This window comes from Manacus candei, unplaced genomic scaffold, assembly GCF_025592945.1.
Source record: "Manacus candei isolate 608988 ecotype Guabito, Panama unplaced genomic scaffold, ASM2559294v1 h1tg000048l, whole genome shotgun sequence".
Classification (NCBI taxonomy): domain Eukaryota; kingdom Metazoa; phylum Chordata; class Aves; order Passeriformes; family Pipridae; genus Manacus; species Manacus candei.
Genome location: NW_026138096.1, coordinates 15,949,460 through 15,969,742, shown reverse-complemented (window position 1 = coordinate 15,969,742; position 20,283 = coordinate 15,949,460). Strand labels below are relative to the sequence as shown.

The 20,283-nt window shown below is 59.6% G+C and overlaps 1 protein-coding gene across 1 annotated transcript in view; it reads left to right on the top strand.

Annotated features, from left to right (window-relative positions):
* The window catches only part of DYSF (dysferlin), a 96,472-nt gene that overhangs the window by 1,367 nt on the left and 74,822 nt on the right, over positions 1–20,283 (top strand). The window contains exons 2-22 of the mRNA XM_051798115.1: positions 844–899; positions 1,863–1,954; positions 3,649–3,754; positions 4,464–4,578; positions 5,527–5,717; positions 6,873–7,001; positions 8,557–8,619; positions 8,714–8,764; positions 8,859–8,889; positions 9,327–9,442; positions 9,875–10,001; positions 10,270–10,373; positions 11,567–11,635; positions 11,984–12,027; positions 12,117–12,199; positions 14,398–14,439; positions 15,234–15,349; positions 15,644–15,757; positions 16,609–16,786; positions 17,864–17,988; positions 18,989–19,095. Coding sequence (XP_051654075.1) covers positions 844–899; positions 1,863–1,954; positions 3,649–3,754; positions 4,464–4,578; positions 5,527–5,717; positions 6,873–7,001; positions 8,557–8,619; positions 8,714–8,764; positions 8,859–8,889; positions 9,327–9,442; positions 9,875–10,001; positions 10,270–10,373; positions 11,567–11,635; positions 11,984–12,027; positions 12,117–12,199; positions 14,398–14,439; positions 15,234–15,349; positions 15,644–15,757; positions 16,609–16,786; positions 17,864–17,988; positions 18,989–19,095 — 2,059 coding nt within the window. The remainder of the gene's footprint in view (positions 1–843; positions 900–1,862; positions 1,955–3,648; positions 3,755–4,463; positions 4,579–5,526; positions 5,718–6,872; positions 7,002–8,556; positions 8,620–8,713; positions 8,765–8,858; positions 8,890–9,326; positions 9,443–9,874; positions 10,002–10,269; positions 10,374–11,566; positions 11,636–11,983; positions 12,028–12,116; positions 12,200–14,397; positions 14,440–15,233; positions 15,350–15,643; positions 15,758–16,608; positions 16,787–17,863; positions 17,989–18,988; positions 19,096–20,283) is intronic.

The following is a 20,283-nucleotide window of genomic DNA, read 5'->3' as shown; positions in this document are numbered from 1 at the left end:
TTCATGGAGGGAGGGGGGTGTTTGGGACCCCCGTGGTGCCTCCCATCCCAAAAATCCCCCCCCGGAACCCTTCGGGAGCCTCCTCTCTGCTCCGGGGGAAACTGAGGCACAGCTCCAAGGTGACTTCCAGGGGTTTTCCAGGAATTGGGATCCAAGTGGGGTCCTGGACCCCAGCCCTGCATCCCCAGCCCAGCCTGAGAACAGGGAATGGACCCAATCCTGTCCTGGGAATTGTGGGAGTCACTGGATGCTCAGTCCCATCTGGGAACAGGGAATGTGGATCCAATCCTATCCTGGGAATTGTGGGAGTCACTGGAGGCTGAGACCTACCTGGGAATTCCCTACCTGTTCCTGGGAATTGTGGGAGTCACTGGATGCTCAGTCCCACGTGGGAACAGGGAATGGGCCCAATCCTGTCCTGGGAATTGTGGATGTCCCTGGATGCTCAGCCCCACCTGGGAGCAGGGAATGGATCCAATCCTATCCTGGGAATTGTGGGAATCACTGGATGCTCAGTCCCACCTGGGAACAGGGAATGTGGATCCAATCCTATCCTGGGAATTGTGGTTGTCCCTGGAGGCTGAGACCTACCTGGGAATTCCCTACCTGCTCCTGGGAATTGTGGATGTCCCTGGATGCTCAGTCCCATCTGGGAAGAGGGGATGTGGGTCCAATCCTGTCCTGGGAATTGTGGGAATCACTGAATGCTCAGTCCCACCTGGGAGCAGGGAATGGGCCCAATCCTGTCCTGGGAATTGTGGCAGTCCCTGGAGGTCCTGAGAGCCCGGAATTTGGGCTCCTGCTCCCGGGATCCTCCTCTGATCCGTGGGTTTCTCCCTGCAGGAGTGAAGAAGAGGACAAAGGTCATCAAGAACAACGTCAATCCCGTATGGAATGAGGTGAGAGCGTTCCCAGCCCTGGGAATTTGGTGGGAAAACCGACCCCTTCTCCCTGCCTGGGTTTCCAGGGGGCAAAATTACAGAAAAAAGGGGATTTGGTGGGAAAAAAAAGGAGGGTTTTTCCAGCACCTTTTTCCTTCCAATCCTGCATTTTCATGGCCCAAAATTAAGAAAAAAGGGATTTTGTTGCAAATGAGCCTATGGAAGGGGAGTTTTCCCAGCCCTTTCTTCCTTCCATCCCTGTCCTGTGTTTCCATGGGCCAAAATATAAAAAAAAAAAGGGAATTTAGTGGGGAAAAAAGGGCATTTTTTCCAGCACCTTTTTCCTTCCAACCTTGTGTTTTCATGGGCTAAAATTTAAAAAAAAAAAAGGGGTTTTGGTGGGAAAAAAAGAGAAATTTTTCCAGCATCTTTTCCCTTCCAACTCTGACTTGTGTTTCCATGGGCCAAAATATAAAAAAAAGGGAATTTAGTGGGAAAAAGGGGAGTTTTTCCAGTACCTTCTTCCTTTCAACCCTGAGTTTTCATGGGCTAAAATCTTAAAAAAAAAAAAGGGGATTTTGTGGGAAAAAAGGGGAGTTTTTCCAGCACATTTTTTTCCAAGCCTGTGTTTTCATGGGCTAAAATTTAAAAAAATAAAAGGGGTTTTGGTGGGAAAGAAAGGGGAATTTTTCCAGGAAAAAAAGGGGAATTTTTCCAGCACCTTCTTCCTTCCAACTCTGACTTGGATTTTCATGAGCTAAAATTTTAAAAAAAGGAGATTTAGTGGGAAAAAAAAAGGGGGAGTTTTTCCAGCACCTTTTCCCTTCCATCCCTGTCCTGTGTTTCCATGGGGCAAAATTAAAAAAAGGGGATTTAATGGGAAAAAAAAAGGGAGTTTTTCCAGCACCTTTCCCCTTCCAACCCTGTCCTGTGTTTCCATGGGGCAAAATCCTGCTGATCCCGCTGCTGTGCCCTCCGCAGGGATTCGAGTGGGATCTCAAGGGGGTCCCCCTGGATGCCGGAGCCGAGCTCACCGTGGTGGTCAAGGACCACGAGACCGTGGGCAGGAACAGGTGGGAGAAGCTTTTGGGAGCTGGGAAGGATCCCCCCTTTCCCGGCTCCCGGCCCCGGGATGCGCGGGAGCATCCCTTGGGATGCACGGGAGCGTCCCTTGGGATGCACAGGAGAGTCCCTTGGGATGCACAGGAGAGTCCCTTGGGATGCACAGGAGAGTCCCTTGGGATGCACAGGAGCGTCCCTTGGGATGCACAGGAGCGTCCCTTGGGATGCACAGGAGAGTCCCTTGGGATGCACAGGAGCGTCCCTTGGGATGCGCCGGCTCTTCCCGGGCTCTTCCCGGGCAGTGGGAGGCTGGAGCTGCATTTCTGAGCTGCTTTTGCTCCGAGTGTGGGGGGAAAGTGCGGCGTTGGAGGGCCGGGAATGCACAAGGGGTCCTTGTGCCGGGCCCTTCCTTGGCCGGGGGGTGGGAAGCGCCGGCCAAGCTCCTTTCCCGAGGCGCCGGGAAGGGGCGGTGGAGCCCTCGGAGCCGCCGCCTTCCTTCCTCCCCACGGCCCCCGTGTCCCCTCTCCGGGAATTCCCCGGGGATGGGGGGCTCCCTGATATCTTTGGAACGGGGGGATCCCCCTGTGGGACCCCCAGCGTGGAGCTCCGTGGGGAGGGAGAGCTGCTGGGAGAGGGAAAAGTCCGGGAAGGGGGTTATTTTTGGAGGGTTGGGAATGTGCTGCTCCTGCTCCGGGACAGGGAGCACGGCCGGGCCTGATCCCATTTCCAGAGCTGGAGCCAACCTTGGCCTGGCTGTTGGGCTGGAGGCCAAGGGCTGGGATTTGGGGCCGGGCCAGCTCGGGGGGGACTATAAATAGTGAGGGGAGGGCGGGAGGAGGGTCCTGGATCCAGGGACAGGAGATCCCGGCTGACACCTCCCCCCAGCCCGGCTGCTCCGGGTCCAGCCTGGCCTTGGACACTCCCAGGGATCCAGGGGCAGCCACAGCTGCTCTGGGAATTCATTCCAGTCTCTCACCACCCTCGTGGGGAAGAGTTCCTTCCCAATGTCCCACCCAAATCTCCCCTTTTCCAGTGAGAAGCCATTCCCTGTGTGCTGTCCCTCCCTCCCTTGTCCCCAGTCCCTCTCCAGCTCTCCTGGAGCCCCTTCAGGCCCTGCCAGGGGCTCTCAGCTCTCCCTGGAGCCTTCTCTTCTCCAGGGGAACTCCCCAGCTCTCCCAGCCTGGCTCCAGAGCAGAGGGGCTCCAGAACCCTGGAATATCTTTGGTTGGAAGGGACCTTAAATCCCATTGATTCCACTCCCTGCCCTGGGCAGGGACACCTCCCACTGTCCCAGGTTGCTCTAAGCCCCATCCAACCTGGACTTGGACACTTCCAGTGATCCAGGGGCAGCCACAGCTTCTCTGGGATTTGTATCCCAGCCCCTCCCCACTCTCCCAGCCAGGAATTCCTTCCCAATATCCCATCTAAATCTCCCCTTTTCCAGTGGGAAGCCATTCCCTGTGTGCTGTCCCTCCCTCCCTTGTCCCCAGTCCCTCTCCAGCTCTCCTGGAGCCCCTTCAGGCCCTGCCAGGGGCTCTCAGCTCTCCCTGGAGCCTTCTCTTCTCCAGGGGAACCCCCCCCAGCTCTCCCAGCCTGGCTCCAGAGGGATCAGGGATCATTCCCACGGCTCCCTCTGGATCTGCTCCGGAGGGGTTTGGGTGTCCCTGGAGCGGCCCCTTCCCCTCTGAGCCGTGCCCTTTCCCAGGTTCCTGGGGGAGTGCCGGGTGCCCCTCCGGGATGTCCTGGGCACCCCCAGCCTGGCGGCCTCGTTCAACCTCCCACTGCTGGACACACACAGGGAGGGCACCGGGGTGAGTGTGGGCTGGGCATGGAGGGGGGATCCCAGGGTTGGCACCAGGGTGGGCTGGGGGATCCCAAAGTGGCACCAGGATGGGCTGGGGGATCCCAGGGTGGCACCAACACAGGGTGGGATCCCAGGGTGGCACCAGCACGGGCAGGGCATGGCTGGGGGGTTCCCAGTATGAGACCAGCATGGGCAGTGCATGTTTAGGGGGGGCTCCCACTGTGAGACCGCTCTTGGCCATGGCCTGGCCCAGCCAGGTGGGGCTCCCAGTCTGAGTCCAGTGTAAGCAATGGCCCTCCCAGTCTGAGCCCAGTGTAAGCAATGGCCCTCCCAGTCTGAGCCCAGTCTGAGCAGTGGCCCTGTGAGATGTAACTCCCAGTTTGAGACCAGTCCAACCAACGTCCCTCCCGCTTTGTGACCAGTCTGAGCCTTGTCTCTGTCAGTTGGGGCTCCCAGTTTGAGCCCGGTCTGAGCCCCATTCCTCCCAGTTTGAGCCCGGTCTGAGCCCAGTCTGAGCCCAGTTTGAGCCCAGTCTGAGCCCCATTCCTCCCACTTTGAGCCCACTCTGATCCCAGTCTGAGCCCAGACTGAGCCCAGGTTGAGCCCAGTCTGAGCCCTGTTTCAGGCCAGTTTTCCCAATTCCCTCACCCCCGTGTCCCAGTTTGCCCCCAGTTATCCCTCCCTGTGCTCCATCTCACAGCATTCCCTGTTTCCAGGCGTTCCTGCTGCTCCAGGTGTCCTACCTGCCCCCCCCGGGGGCCATCCCGCTGTTCCCACCCGCGGCCCCTCCGGAGCCGGCCCCGGCTGCGGCCGAGCTGGACACGGGCACTGGTGAGAGCCCCCTGGTGCCCCCCAGATCCCACCCTGGGAGGCCCCATTCCCACATCCCGGTGTCCCTGCTCCCATATCCCGGTCTCTGGCCCCATTCCCACGTCCCGGTGTCCCTGTCCCCATATCCCGGTCTCTGACCCCATTCCCACATCCCGGTGTCCCTGTCCCCATATCCCGCTCTCTGACCCCATTCCCACGTCCCCATGTCCCTGTCCCCATTCCCGGTCTCTGGCCCCATTCCCACATCCTGGTGTCCCTGTCCCCATATCCCGCTCTCTGACCCCATTCCCACATTCCTGTGTCCCTGTCCCCATATCCCAGTCTCTGGCCCCATTCCCACATCCCCGTGTCCCTGTCCCCATATCCCGGTCTCTGGCCCCATTCCCACATCCCCGTGTCCCTGTCCCCATATCCCGGTCTCTGGCCCCATTCCCACATCCCCGTGTCCCTCCCCCCATATCCTGGTCTCTGGAGGCCCCATTCCCGCATTCCCATGTCCCTCTCCCCATATCCTGGTCTCTGACCCCATTCCCACATCCCCGTGTCCCTGTCCCCATATCCCAGTCTCTGACCCCATTCCCACATCCCCATGTCCCTGTCCCCATATCCTGGTCTCTGACCCCATTCCCACATCCCGGTGTCCCTGTCCCCATATCCCGGTCTCTGGCCCCATTCCCACATTCCCGTGTCCCTGTCCCCATATCCCGGTCTCTGAGCCCATTCCCACATCCCGGTGTCCCTGTCCCCATATCCCGGTCTCTGACCCCATTCCCACATCCCGGTGTCCCTGTCCCCATATCCCAGTCTCTGACCCCATTCCCACATCCCGGTGTCCCTGTCCCCATATCCCGGTCTCTGGCCCCATTCCCACATCCCGGTGTCCCTGTCCCCATATCCCGGTCTCTGGCCCCATTCCCACATCCCCGTGTCCCCATATCCCCGCTCCAGAGGCGGCCGAGGAGGAGGAGCCGGAGGATCCCGGGGTGACGGGGGACGAGGCGGAGCCGTCGTCGTCCTCGGGCCCCCCCGGCTCGGAGCCCCCCCCGCCCCACAGACCCCAAACCCAGCCCAGCCTGCGGGGCAGGAGGGGCAGGAGCAGTCCCAAAAAACCCCTGGCCAACAAACCCCAGGACTTCCAGGTGGGAGGGGAAGGGGTGGTGGGTGGTATGGGAAGGGTGGGTGGGATAGGATGGGATGGGAATGATGAGTGGGATGGGAATGATGAGTGGGATGGGAATGATGAGTGGGATGGGAATGGTTGGTGGGATGGGAATGGTGGGTGGGGTGGGAATGGTGGGGTGGGATGGGAATGGTTGGTGGGATGGGATGGGATGGGATGGGATGGGAATGGTTGATGGGATGGGATGGGAATGATTGGTGGGATGGGAATGGTTGGTGGGATGGGATGGGAATGGTGGGTGGGGTGGGATGGGAGTGGTTGATGGGATGGGATGGGAATGGTGGGTGGGGTGGGATGGGAATGGTGGGTGGGGTGGGATGGGAATGGTTGGTGGAATGGGATGGGAGTGGTTAGTAGGATGGGAATGATGGGTGGGATGGGATGGGAATGGTTGATGGGATGGGATGGGAATGGTGGGTGGGTGGGATGGGAATGCTGAGTGAAATGGGAATGGTTGGTGGGATGGGATGGGAGTGGTTGGTGGGACGGGGTGGGATGGGATGGGAATGGCTGGTGGGATGGGGTGGGATGGGATGGGAATGGTTGGTGGGATGGGATGGGAATGGTTGGTGGGGTGGGATGGGAACGGTGGGATGGGAATGAGCTGCTCCCCTGGAGCCCCTTGAGAACCCCCCAGTTTATCCCTGTGGAGGGTTCAGCATCTCACAGGTGGCCCTGGAGCATTAGTTAATTAATAATTAATAGTAATAATAATAATCGCAATTAATGCCATTAAATTGCTTTAAATTTTTAAAAATTCAATTTAATGCAAATTTTGCAATTGCCTTAAATTTTCAGAAATTCAGTTTAATGCAAATTTTTAAAATTTAATTCAGTTCTTAAAAATCCGATTTAATTTCTAACTTAAAATTACGCGGATTTAAAAAAAATAATTGGATTTAATTTCAAATGTAAGATTGCTTTAAATTTTTAAAAAATTAATTTCAATTTAATTTCGAGCTTAAAAAATCGCCTTAAATTTTTTAAAAGCTCGACTCAACTTCCAACTGAAAATCCAGATGGGATTTGATTTGTTTTCTCTCGGTCGGGGTGGGACTTAGGGAAGTTCTGGGAGGTGTTTCACTCCTTTCCATCCCCCCCGTGCCTGTCCCAGATCCGGGTGCGGGTGATCGAGGCCCGGCAGCTCCCCGGGATCAACATCCGGCCCGTGGTGAAGGTGACGGCGGCCGGGCACACCAAGAGGACCCGGATCCGCAAGGGGAACAGCCCCTTCTTCGACGAGGTGAGGGGGTCCCCTGCTCACACTCACCTGACACTCACCTGAGAGAGAATCCCAGAACCAGCTGGGTTGGAAGGGACCTCTGGGATCATCCAGTCCAACCCTTGATCCAACCCCGCTGTGGTTCCCAGCCCATGGCACTGATGCCACATCCAGTCTGTCCTTAAACACCTCCAGGGATGGAGAATCCCCCACTTCCCTGGGCAGCCCATTCCAATGGCTGAGCACCCTCTCTGCAAAGAAATTCTTTCTAATCTCCAACCTAAACCTCCCCTGGCACAGCTGCAGACCCAGCCCTCTTGTCTTGCTGATCATTGCCTGGGAAAAGAGCCCAACCCCCAGCTGGCTCCCCCCTCCTGTCAGGGAGTTGCAGAGAGTGAGGAGGTCTCCCCTGAGCCTCCTCTTCTCCAGGCTGAGCCCCCCCAGCTCCCTCAGCCTCTCCTCACAGCACTTGTGCTCCAGTCCCTTCCCCAGCCTCGTTGCTCTCCTCTGGACCTGCTCCAGCCCCTCCATGTCCTTCCTGAGCTGAGGGCCCAGAACTGGACACAGCACTCCAGGGGTGGCCTCACCAGCGCTGAGTCCAGGGGCAGAATCACTTCCCTGGCCTTGTTGGCCACCCTGTTCCTGAGCCAGGCCAGGATCCATTGGCCCTCTTGTCCCCCTGGGCACACTCTGGCTCCTGTTCAGCTCCCTGTCCATCCCCACTCCCAGCTCCCTTCCTGCCTGGCTGCTCTCCAGCCCCTCTGGCCCAGCCTGGAGCTGCCGGGGGTTGTTGTGGCCAAAGGGCAGGACCCGGCCCTTGGCCTGGTTGAACCTCATCCCCTTGGAATCAGCCCGTGGATCCAGCCTGGCCAGGTCCCTCTGCAGAGCCCTCCTGCCTTCCAGCTGATGGACACTCCCCCCCAGCTTGGTGTCATCTCCAAATTTGCTGATGGTTCACTCAATCCCCTCATCTAAATCATCAATAAATCCACGGAATCATCAACGATCCTCACGTGCAAGCTCAGGATGTCAGGAAGGATGTTCTGTTATAGCCCTGCCTTTAAGATCCATCAACTATGTGTTTGTAGCACATAAACCTCATTAAATACGTATTTTTTTAAGGTTTATATAAAATAGAGAAGGAGTTTTAGGTCGTTTTTAACCTGCTGGAGCCCCAAACCCAACTGGCACCGCCAAGGGTGGTCATCACCCCGTGACCATTCCCTGGAGGAATCACCAGCACCTCCAAAATCTACTTGTTCTGAGCACCAGCAGAGCAAGATTGTGATCAAATCCCTGAGAAACCACCACTGGGAGAATATATCAGATATATCCTGATAAATATTCATTATCCTGGCACTGCCTGGGAGCACCGGGATTGGCTTCCCGAGGGATGAAAATCCCGGAGCGGCCGGAGGTTGGGGTGGGGATGGCGGGTCCTGCCTTCATCCCATCACCTTCCCAAGGTCCCAGAGGGAATTCCCGTGTCCTGGAGGGCGGGAGGATCCATCCCGTGGGGTTGGGGGGCTTGGGAGCAGTCGGGAGGCTCCCGAACCCCCATCCCTCTTTCCTGCAGACCTTCTTCTTCAACGTCTTCGAGTCGCCCTCGGAGCTGTTTGACACGCCCGTCTTCATCACCGTGAGTGCCGGGGATCCCTGGGATCCTGTGGGATCCTCCATCCTGGGCGGGTCGGGGCTGGATTGACCCTTTCCCCGTGTTTTTCCCCCCCCAGGTGGTGGATTCCCGATCTTTCCGCCCGGACTCGGTGATCGGGGAGTTCCGGGTACGGTGCCCTCTCCCCTTCCCCCTTCCCCTGTCCCCCCCCACACTGACCCACGGGACGAACTCTGGAATTCCCTTTTCCTTTCATCCCACAGATGGACGTGGAGACCGTTTACTCTGAACCAAGTGAGCTTTGGGAAACCCCTTTTTTTTTTTTGTGGGGGCCAAACGTTGGGAAACACGGACACAAATCAAGGCTCTTCCATGGACAAACCCAGATGTGTCCCTGTGTCCATCACCAGGGAATCCCAGACTGGTTTGGGTGGGAAGGAACCTCAAATCCCACCCAATCCCACCCCCTACCATGGGCAGGGACACCTTCTGCTATCCCAGGTTGCTCCAAGCCCCCTCCAACCTGGCCTTGGACACTTCCAGGGATCCAGGGGCAGCCACAGCTTCTCTGGGCAACCTGTTCCTTCCCTGTTCCCACGTCCCTTCCAGCTGACACATTCCCTGGTTCTATATCAAAGGAATGTGGTGTTTACCATAAAACCCTTCCCAGAGCATCCCTGGATCCCCTCCCTGCACGGCTCAGGGCTCTCCATCTCTTTTCCCTCCCCCAGAACACGCTTTCCTCAGGAAGTGGCTCCTGCTCTCCGACCCAGAGGATCTTTCCGCGGGGGCCAAGGGCTACCTGAAGGTCAGCGTCCTCGTGCTGGGGCCTGGGGACGAAGCTCCTGTGAGTATCCCCCTGGATCCCGTGGGACCTTCCACCCTTCCACCTCCCTGGGCCGCCAAACATCCCTTCCCAGGGAAGCAGCACCTTGGGTCTTCCTCCGTTTCGGGGGCAAAGAGCTGCTTTTTGTCGTGGAATCCCAGCCATGGAATCACAGCCTGGTTCGGGCTGGGAGGGATCTTAAATCCCATCCCACCTTCCACTAGCCATGGAATCCCAGCCATGGAATCACAGCCTGGTTTGGGCTGGGAGGGACCTTAAATCCCATCCCACCTTCCACTAGCCCAGGTTGCTCCGAGCCCTGTCCGGCCTGGCCTTGGACTCTTCCTGGGATGGGGAATCCACACCTCTCTCTCCTTTGGGGTTTCCCTGCTCGTCCCGGGGCTGTTGGGAAGCCTGGTTGAGTTTTCCCTCTCTCCCTGTTCCCCCCTGCAGCTGGAGAAGAAGGAGGTGTCCGAGGACAAGGAGGACATCGAGGCCAACCTGCTGCGCCCCACCGGGGTCACCCTGCGGGGGGCCCAGTTCTGCCTCAGGATCTTCAAAGCCGAGGATTTGCCCCAGAGTAGGTGTTCCCTTCGCTTTGAGCACCCTGGATCCCTCGGCGTCGCGGCGTTCCGGGCAGGAATTCGGGCTCAGGGGAGGGAATTATCCACAGCCTCGGTCCAAAGACCTTCTCGATGTGCTGGGAGATGGGTCTGCTACTGGTGCAAACTGGTTTTGTCCCCCTGGGGAGCTTCTCCCCGATGGAAAAGCCGGTGGGACAGCCGGGACCGGGCGGGCGCCGCTCCCGGAATTCCTTGAGCTTCAGGGTCTCCCCCTCCTCCTCCCAGTGGATGATGCTGTCGTGGACAACGTCCGGCAGATCTTCGGCTTCGAGAGCAACAAGAAGAACCTGGTGGATCCCTTTGTGGAAGTCACCTTTGCCGGCAGGACGGTCAGCGGGGCCCGGGCAGGGCTGGGGGGGCAGGGGGGGCTCCCTCGGGATCCTGGGAATGGGATGGCAGTGGGATAGTCCCTGGGAATGGGATGGCAGTGGGACAGTCCCTGGGAATGGGATGGCAGTGGGATAGTCCCTCCCGGGTCCCTGGAGCTGGGATGGCAGGGGAGTGTTCCCTTGGGATCCCTGGGGCTGGGATGGCAGTGGGACACTCATTCCTGGGTTCCTGGGGCTGGGATGGCAGTGGGATGTTCCCTTGGGATCCCCGGGGCTGGGATGGCAGTGGGATATTCCCTTGGGATCCCCGGGGCTGGGATGGCAGTGGGATGGTCCCACCCAGTTCCCTGGGGCTGGGACACCAGTGGAGTGTTCCCTCAGGATCTCTGGGGCTGGGATGGCAGTAGGATAGTCCCTCCTGGCTCCCTGGGGCCGGAATGGCAGTGGGACAGTCCCAAGGGCTGGGATGGCAGCAGGATGTCTCCAGGGCTGGGATGGAAGTGGGACAGTCCTTTCCAGATCTGTGGAGCTGGGACAAGAGTGGGGTGGTCCCTTCTGGCTCCCTGGGGCTGGGATGGCAGTGGGACAGTCCCTCCCAGTTCCCTGGGCTGGGATGGCAGTGGGGTGTTCCCTTGGGATCCCTGGGGCTGGGATGGCAGTGGGGTGTTCCTTTGGGATCCCTGGGGCTGGGATGGCAGTGGAGTGTTCCTTTGGGATCCCCGGGGCTGGGATGGCAGTGGGACAGCCCCGTTCCCAGCCCTATTCCCAGCCCTATCCCTGTGTGTGTGACATACTGGGATCTGTGTGGTGCCACCAGAGCAGTTTCTCCTCTGGGCACTTCCTGGTGCTGATGCCTCACAAACGGGTCTGGAGAGGCTGAACCCACGAGCTGCCACCTGCCCTTTGAGCCACAGCAGCACTGAGGGGCTGGAGGTCTCCTCTTCCCATGGATCTTCCCATGGGAACACCACCTGGGGGGGGAACACAGGCTTGGGACATCATTCTGGTGGTCCTGAGGTGGGGAGATCCCCAAGCATCCCCCAGCATCCTCTGCCTCCTGCACTGAGGGGGCTGCAGAGCCCCACGGGGTCGCCCATGGGATGGAGGTGGGATTTTGGGGATCCTGAGGCTTCCCAGCTCCCGGGGTGGGGGGAGCAGCACTGACTGTTCCCTCCTCCATCCCACCCCTCCAGCTCTACTCCAGGATCCTGGAGAAAAACGCCAACCCCCAGTGGAACCAGTGCCTGACCCTGCCGGCCATGGTGAGCACTGGTGTCCCCAGGACCCCCCATCCCTGATCCCACCATCCCTCACCATTCCCTGGTGAGCACTGGTGTCCCCTGGGCACCCAATCCCTGATCCCACCATCCCTCACCATTCCCTGGTGAGCACTGGTGTCCCCATGGGCACTCCATCCCTGATCCCACCATTCCCTGGTGAGCACTGGTGTCCCCAGGACCCCCCATCATCCCTCACCATTCCCTGGTGAGCACTGGTGGCCCCAGGATCCCCCATCCCTGATCCCACCATCCCTCCCCATTCCCTGGTGTCCCCAGGACCCCCCATCCCTGATCCCACCATCCCTCACCATTCCCTGTCTCTTTTCCCAGTTCCCTTCCATGTGTGAGCGGATGAGGATCCGTGTGACCGACTGGTGAGTGGGGGGTGCTCCCTGTGCCCGGGGCAGTGGGATGGGCACAGAGGGACCCCCCCAGTGTGACAGTGTCCCCTGTCCTGCCCCAGGGACCGCCTGACCCACAACGACGTCGTCGGCACTGCCTTCCTGGCCATGTCCAAGATCTCGGCCCCTGGCGGGGAGCTGGAGGGTAAGGGCGGGAAGGGGGCTGGGATTTGGGATGCATGGCCCTGGAGCAGCTCTGGGATTTGGGATGCATGGCCCTGGAGCAGCTCTGGGATTTGGGATGCATGGCCCTGCAGCAACTCTGGGATTTGGGATGCATGGCCCTGCAGCAGCTCTGGGATTTGGGATGCATGGCCCTGGAGCAGCTCTGGGATTTGGGATGCATGGCCCTGGAGCAGCTCTGGGATTTGGGATGCATGGCCCTGGAGCAGCTCTGGGATTTGGGATGCATGGCCCTGGAGCTGCTCTGGGATTTGGGATGCATGGCCCTGGAGCAGCTCTGGGATTTGGGATGCATGGCCCTGGAGCAGCTCTGGGATTTGGGATGCATGGCCCTGGGGGGGTGTCACGGCTGACACTGTCCCTGCCTGGACACGCGGGACGGGGTCCTGCGGGTCACCCTGTCCCGTGTCCCTGTGCTGGGTGGGAACAGCCCCTCCAACCTGGCACATCTTGGAGTGCTGGAGGTTTGGATCCTCTTCCTGGTGGTGGCCACGGTGGCCTGTGGGGTTGGGGACAGTGGGGGTGTCACCAGAGCCGGCAGGTGCCACATCCCACCCGTGGCCCCACTGGTGGCTCCTCCTGAGGGGGGATTTGGGGCCTGTCCCAGGGTGGGATCCCACAGGGTGAGATCCTGCTCTCCCAGACCCAGCTCGGGCTCTCCCAAGTCCCAGGGCGGTTCCAAGGACCCTCAGGTGCTGGCAGGGATGGGGGGTGACACTGTGACAGGGATGTGCAGGGTGACACCGTGACAGGGATTCATGGGTGACACTGTGACAGGGTTGGACAGGGTGACACTGTGACAGGGTTGGGTGGGTGACACTGACAGGGATGGGGGGGTGACACTGTGACAGGGATTCATGGGTGACACTGTGACAGGGATGGGCGGGTGACACTGTGACAGGGATTCATGGGTGACACTGTGACAGGGATTCATGGGTGACACTGTGACAGGGATGGGGGGTGACACTGTGACAGGGATTCATGGGTGACACTGTGACAGGGATGGGGGGTGACACTGTGACAGGGATGGGGGGTGACACTGTGACAGGGATGGGGAGTGACACTGTGACAGGGTTGGGTGGGTGACACTGTGACAGGGATTGGTGGGTGACACTGACAGGGATGGATGGGTGACACTGACAGGGATGGGGGGTGACACTGACAGGGATGGGGGGTGACACTGACAGGGATGGATGGGTGACACTGACAGGGATGGATGGGTGACACTGACAGGGATGGATGGGTGACACTGACAGGGATGGGGGGTGACACTGTGACAGGGATGGGTGCCACTGTGATAGGGATGGGGGGGTGACACTATCACCTGTGCCAGGTGAGAGGGCAGGGAGCTGGGGCACAGTTTTGGGGTGCTGAGGGCCAGGAGCAGAGCCTGCCCCGTCCTGCATGAGCATGTCCTGCTGCCAAGGCCTGGTGGCACCTGGATCCCCCCGGGAATGTCCCGTCTGGCTTTGGGCATCTCGGGTGTCCCGGGACCCCCCACCCCACCAGGAGCATCCACAGGGACACGGGATCCAGGCTGGATGGGCTGGGAGCAACCTGGGCTGCTGGAAGGTGTCCCTGGCAGCGCCTGGGTGGGCTTTAAGGTCCCTTCCAACCCCAGCCCTTCCACAATTCCGTGGATCAGCCCCCAGGACACGGCCCAGGTGCTCCAGCCCCGTGTCCCCCAGCCTGTGTCCTGCCCCGGCCTGCCTGGCTCTGTTTGTGTGCCCAGTGTGCCCAGTGTGCCCAGTCCCCTCCTCCCCAGTTCCAGCACGGCTCCTGGGCTGGGCTGGAGAGAGAGAGAGAGGCCCGGAGAGAGGAGGGATCCCACCCCACCGCTGGGATCTGCCAGGGAATGCTCCTCAGGGATGCTCAGATCCCGGTCCACCCCGATCCTACAACCTCTGGTGATGGGGTTTGACAGGCCTTGGATCAGCCTGGGCTGCTGGAAGGTGTCCCTGGATGGGCTCTAAGGTCCCTTCCAACCCACACCATTCCATGATTCCACGTGCCAACCTCTCCCTTTCCTTCTCTGTCTCTCTCCTGTCTCTCATTGCTAAATCCCAGGAACGTCCACCCTCGTTCCCCGTCCCCCTCCATCCCTTTTCCAGGTTCCTCTTCCAGCCTTTCCTGACCTCTCTGCCTTTCTTTGTGCCCCAGATGAGTTTCCTGCTCCCCCGAAGCCCCCGAAGGCCTCAGACCGTACGTCCCAGTAACGTCCCCGTCCCGTCCCAGTTTGGCGCCGCTCGGGACTGGTTTTACTGGTTCAGTGTCCGGGCTGGGGGAGGATCAGCTGGGTTCAGTCTGGGCACCTTGGGAGAAGGGAATGGCTCCAACTTGGCCTCCTCCTGCCCTCTGGGAGCAGGGAAAGGGCTCCCCTGCCCTTTGGGGTGTCCCTGCTGGCACGGGGAGCTCAGGGCAGGGCCCTGCCGGGGATTCCTGCCCAAAATTCCATGAAAAGGGGTGATTCTCTTCGTGGAATCACAGAACTGGATAGGTTGGAAAATCCCTGTGATCCAACAAGTCCAGCCATTCCCCCAGCACTGCCAAGGCCACCCCTGGCCGTGTCCCCACGTGCCACATCCTCAAGGCTGTTAAATCCCCCCAGGAATGGGGACTCCCCCCACCCTGGGCAGCTGTGCCAGGGCTGGACAGCCCTTTCCAGGAAGGAATTTTCCCAATATCCCACCCCAACTCACCCCTAGTGCCGCTTGAGGCCGTTTCCTTTCATCCTGTCACTCCTACTCTTGTCCAAACCCCCTCTCTTACTGTCCCCCCTTCCCGGGGCTGGGAATTCCCGTTTTTCCCGGGACACAGCCCTCTGTGTGTGTCCTGCCCTGCGGTGAGTGCTCGCAGGGCTCCAGTTTGGGTGCAAACCGCAGCATTTTGGTGCCTCCAGCCCCCCCGTGGTCCCCGTGGCCTGGGGTGGGACCCGGCCCCGAGGCACCCCCGGGAATCCCTGCCGGCTCTGATGCTCCTCTCCCTGTGATTCCCAGTGGATGACGGGCTCGGATTCCTGCCAACCTTCGGCCCCTGCTACATCAACCTCTACGGGAGCCCCCGGGAATTCACGGGATTCCCCGATCCCTACGAGACCCTCAACCTGGGAAAGGTGACATGGGCTTCTCTCCGGCCTCCACTAACCCGGCAGCTCCTCCTGCCCCGGCTGCTCTAACCCCCCCTGGCTCTGGCAGCGGGACCCTGCGCTGGCTCCTGCAATTCCTTGGCTGTTCCCGCTGCCTCCGACCTCCCGGCTCCGCTCCGCTCCCAGAACTTCCCGCCGGAGCCCTTGGCTGCTCTTCCTCCTCCGCACCGGAGCTCCTGGAAAACCCCAAAGGCAGAGCTGATCCATGGGGAGGGAGCGCTGGGGAGGGATCCTGACGCTTCTCCCCGCTCTGTCCCAAAGGGAGAGGGCGTTGCCTACCGTGGCAGGGTGCTGGTGGAGCTGGAGACCAAACTGGTGGAGCACCTGGAGCAGAAGGTGGAGGATATTCCAGCGGATGACGTCCTGAGGGTGGAGGTAACGGGCTCTCGGGGGCATTCCGGGGGGTGTCCGGCCCTTTGGGCACGTGGGACGCGATGGAAGGGGTGTGGGAGTTGCTCCAGGGTGGGTCCCGTGGTTGGGGAGCTCCTGGAGGTGCCTCCTGCCGAGTTCCATTCCGAGGTGTCCATCCAAGGGTTGATCTGTCGGAGGTCCCTGATCGTGGGAAACGGGGAATCATGGAATGGTTTGGGTTGGGAGGAGCCTGAAAGGTCATCCAGTTCCATGGGCAGGGACACCTTCCACTAGCCCAGGGGGCTCCAACCTGGCCTTGGGCACTCCCAGGGATCCAGGGGCAGCCACAGCTTCTCTGCCCAACCTGGGCCAGGGCCTGCCCACCCTCACAGACAGGAATTCCTTCCCAAAATCCCACCTAAATCTCCACTTTTCCACTGTGAAGCCATTCCCTGTGTGCTGTCCCTCCATGCCTTGTCCCCAGTCCCTCTCCAGCTCTCCTGGAGCCCCTTCAGGCCCTGCCAGGGGCTGGAAGGTCTCATGGGGCGTTGGAAGGTTTGCCTCCACTCCGGTGCTCTCCCAGATTTGCTCCTTTTCCTCATTTTTCACCTTTCAGCTGCATTTTCCCTGAGAAGCTGTGGCTTCTTTTTTTGGAAAAGAGCCCTCCCAGCTCCCCCTCCTGTCAGGGGGTTGCAGAGCCAGAAGGTCCCCCCTGAGCCTCCTTTTCTCCAGGCTGAGCCCCCCCAGCTCCCTCAGCCCCTCCTGCTGCTCCAGCCCCTTCTCAGCTCCCTTCCCTTCCCTGGGCTCCCTGGCTGGGTGTCCAGGAGGGGGGTGCTGGCCTCTCCCCCACGTCCCCTCTCCCGTTCCCGCCGCAGAAGTTCCTGCGCCGCCGCAAATATTCCCTGTTCGCCGCCTTCTACTCGGCCACGATGCTGCCGGGCGTGGAGGCCGCCGTGCAGTTCGAGGTCAGCATCGGCAACTACGGCAACAAGTTCGACACCACCTGCCTGCCCCTGGCCTCCACCACCCAGTACAGCAGGGCCGTCTTCGACGGTGAGTCCCCGGCCTGGGGAGGCTCCGATCCCGGCGGGATGTGGGCGCGGGATCCTGGGAGGGATTGGGATTGGGAGGGACCTTAAAACTCGTCGGGTTCCGTGGGAAGGGAGACCTTCCACCAGCCCAGGTGGCTCCAAGCCCTGTCCAGCCAGGCTTTGGAGGCTCCCAGGGATCCAGGGGCAGCCACAGCTGCTCTGGGAATTCCACCCCAGCCCCTCACCGCCCTCACAGCCAGGAATTCCTTCCCAATATCCCACCCAAATCCCCCCTTTTCCAGTTTGAAGCCATTCCCTGTGTGCTGTCCCTCCCTGCCTTGTCCCCAGTCCCTCTCCAGCTCTCCTGGAACCCCTTCAGGCCCTGCCAGGGGCTCTCAGCTCTCCCTGGAGCCTTTTCTTCTCCAGGGGAACCCCCCCAGCTCTCCCAGCCTGGCTCCAGAGCAGAGGGGCTCCAGAATCCAGGAATGTCTTTGGTTGGAAGAGACCTTAAGTCCCACCCAGTGCCACCCCCTGCCATGGGCAGGGACATCTCCCACTATCCCAGGTTTCTCCAAGCCCTGTCCAACCTTGGACACTCCCAGGGCTGGGAAGCAGGGGTTGTATCCAGGTGGTCCTGGATAAGCTGCTGAAGGTGACCCTGCTCGAGCAGGGCTTGGACCAGGGGACTCCAGAGGTTCTTCCCAGCTCAGCCATGGGGAATGTGTGAGTGGGGGGCAGTGGGGCAGCCAGCACTGCTCTCAGCCCTGAGCTGGCTGAGGTGGTTTTTGGGACCACCACGGCACTCCCAGTGCCAGTTTCCCTGCCAGGGAAGAGCCAGTGCTCGGGATAACCATTCCCTGGCTCCTGGGGTGGGATGTCCTCACCCCACCGGGGTCGTTGGGCTGGTTTCTGACCTCACTGCCACCCCCACGGAGCCTGACCCACATCCCTGTGGGCCTTGCTGGGCTTTGGGGAGCTCCAAACCCCCTCAGAGACAACCTCCCGCCCAAATCCCGCCGTGCCCTCCTTCATCCCTGCTCCCAGGGGGTGGGGTGCTCCGTTATCCCGGCTCCCCGAGCTCAGGGGGTGCTGTCCCCAGGCTGTCACTACTATTACCTGCCCTGGGGGAACGTGAAGCCCGTGGTGGTCCTGTCGTCCTACTGGGAGGACATCAGTGCCCGCACCGACGCCCAGAACCTGCTGCTCCACATGGCCCACAGGCTGGTGAGTGACCCCCTGCCTCTGGGGGGACGGGGGGGGACAGGGGCCACCTCAGGGGGGGGACAGGGGCCACCTCAGGGAGGGGACAGGGGCCACCTCAGCCTGGCTCAGCTCTGGGGCTGTGGGGGGACAGTCCGAGGTGTTCCGGGTGTCCTGCCCTGCCCACGGGGTGAGGGGGGAATTGGGACCCCCCTGACCCCCTGGGGCTGGGGCTTTGTCCTGCACCCCCCCCCCTGCAGGGCAGGGGGGGGCAGGGATGTCATGGATTCGTGGGATGGGATGGGATGGGGGGGATATTAAGGATCATCCAGTTCCATGGGCAGGGACACCTCCCACCAGCCCAGGTTGCTCCAACCTGGCCTTGGACACTTCCAGGGATCCAGGGGCAGCCACAGCTTCTCTGCCCAACCTGGACCAGGGCCTCAACACCCTCTCAGCCAGGAATTCCTTCCCAAGATCCCACCCAAATTTCCCCTTTTCCAGTTTGAAGCCATTCCCTGTGTGCTGTCCCTCCCTCCCTTGTCCCCAGTCCCTCTCCAGCTCTCCTGGAGCCCCTTCAGGCCCTGCCAGGGGCTCTCAGCTCTCCCTGGAGCCTTCTCTTGTCCAGGGGAACCCCCCCAGCTCTCCCAGCCTGGCTCCAGAGCAGAGGGGCTCCAGAATCCAGGAATGGCTTGGGTTGGAAAGGACCTTAAATCTCATTGATTCCACCCCCTGCCCTGGGCAGGGACACCTTCCCCTATCCCAGGTTTCTCCAAGCCCCATCCAACCCAGCCTTGGACACTTGCAGGGATGGAGCCTGCCTTCATCTCCTGAGCTATTTATGGGATATCTTGCATTTATTTCCCTCTTGTTTCCCCTGGAATTCAGAGCTGGGGGGAGCAGAGCCCGAGCTGGAGTCTCTGATCCCGGGGAGTGACCCCGGACACCCCGGGGGTGTGGGGTGGGGGGTGTGGGGGTGGTTCTGGGGGTTCCCTGATGGCAGCTCCTCACTCCCCATCCCCAGGAGGCCAACCTGGCTGGGCTCCAGCTGGCCCTGCAGTCCAAGGTGCCCCCGGCCGAGCTGGAGGCACTGGGCAACCAACTGCTGGACGGAGTCATCGCCGACTGCAGGTACAGGCCTGGCCTGCCCTCGCTGCCTGCCCCACAAAGGACCCGCTGCTTTGGCATCACCCTTCTAGTCCCCTGCCTTTTTTCCCCCGCCTTTTTCCCCTGCCTTTTTTCCCCTGCCTTTTTTCCCCAGCCTTTTTTCCCCAGCCTTTTTTCCCCAGCCTTTTTTCCCCAGCCTTTTTTCCCCAGCCTTTTTTCCCCAGCCTTTTTTCCCCAGCCTTTTTTCCCCAGCCTTTTTTCCCCAGCCTTTTTTCCCCAGCCTTTTTTCCCCAGCCTTTTTTCCCCAGCCTTTTTTCCCCAGCCTTTTTTCCCCTGCCTTTTTTCCCCTGCCTTTTTTCCCCTGCCTTTTTTCCCCTGCCTTTTTTCCCCTGCCTTTTTTCCCCTGCCTTTTTTCCCCTGCCTTTTTTCCCCTGCCTTTTTTCCCCTGCCTTTTTTCCCCTGCCTTTTTTCCCCTGCCTTTTTTTTCTCCCATCTTTTTTCATTCAGCCTTTTTTCTCCTGCTTTTTTTTCCCCAGTCTTTTTTCATTCAGCCTTATTTTTCTCCCATCTTTTTTTCCCGCCTTTTTTTTCCCAGACTTCTCCCTCTCCTTTTTTCCCACCTTTTTTTTCTCAGCCTTTTTCCCCACCTTTTTTTCCTGCCTTTTTTCCCTGCCTTTTTTCCCAGCCTTTTTTTCTCCCATCTTTTTTCATTCAGCCTTTTCTCTCCTGCTTTTTTTCCTCACAGCCGTTTTTTCCCAGCCTTATTTTTCTCCCATCTTTTTTATTCTCAGCCTTTTTTCTCGACTTTTTTTTCCTATCCTTTTTCCCCTCCCTTTTTTCCCCTCCCTTTTTCCTCTGCCTTTTTTGCCCTGCCTTATTTCCTTTCCATCCTTTTTACTGTCCCTTTTCTCCTGCTCTTTTTTCTTGCCCTTTTTTCCCCCTGCTCTTTTTTTCCCTACCCATTTTCCCCCCCTTTTTTTCCCAGCCCTTTTCCTCACCCCTTTTTTCCTCACCTGTTTCCCACTCGTTTCCTCACCCCTTTCCTTTCTCCTCCTTTTCCACCCTTTTTCCCTCCCTTTTTGCCCTCCTTTCTCCTCCCCCTTTTTCACCCCCCTTTTTACTTCCTGCCCTTTTTTCCAGTCTTTTCTCCCACCTTTTTTTCTCCCACCTTTTTTTCTCCCACCTTTTTTTCTCCCACCTTTTTTTCTCCCA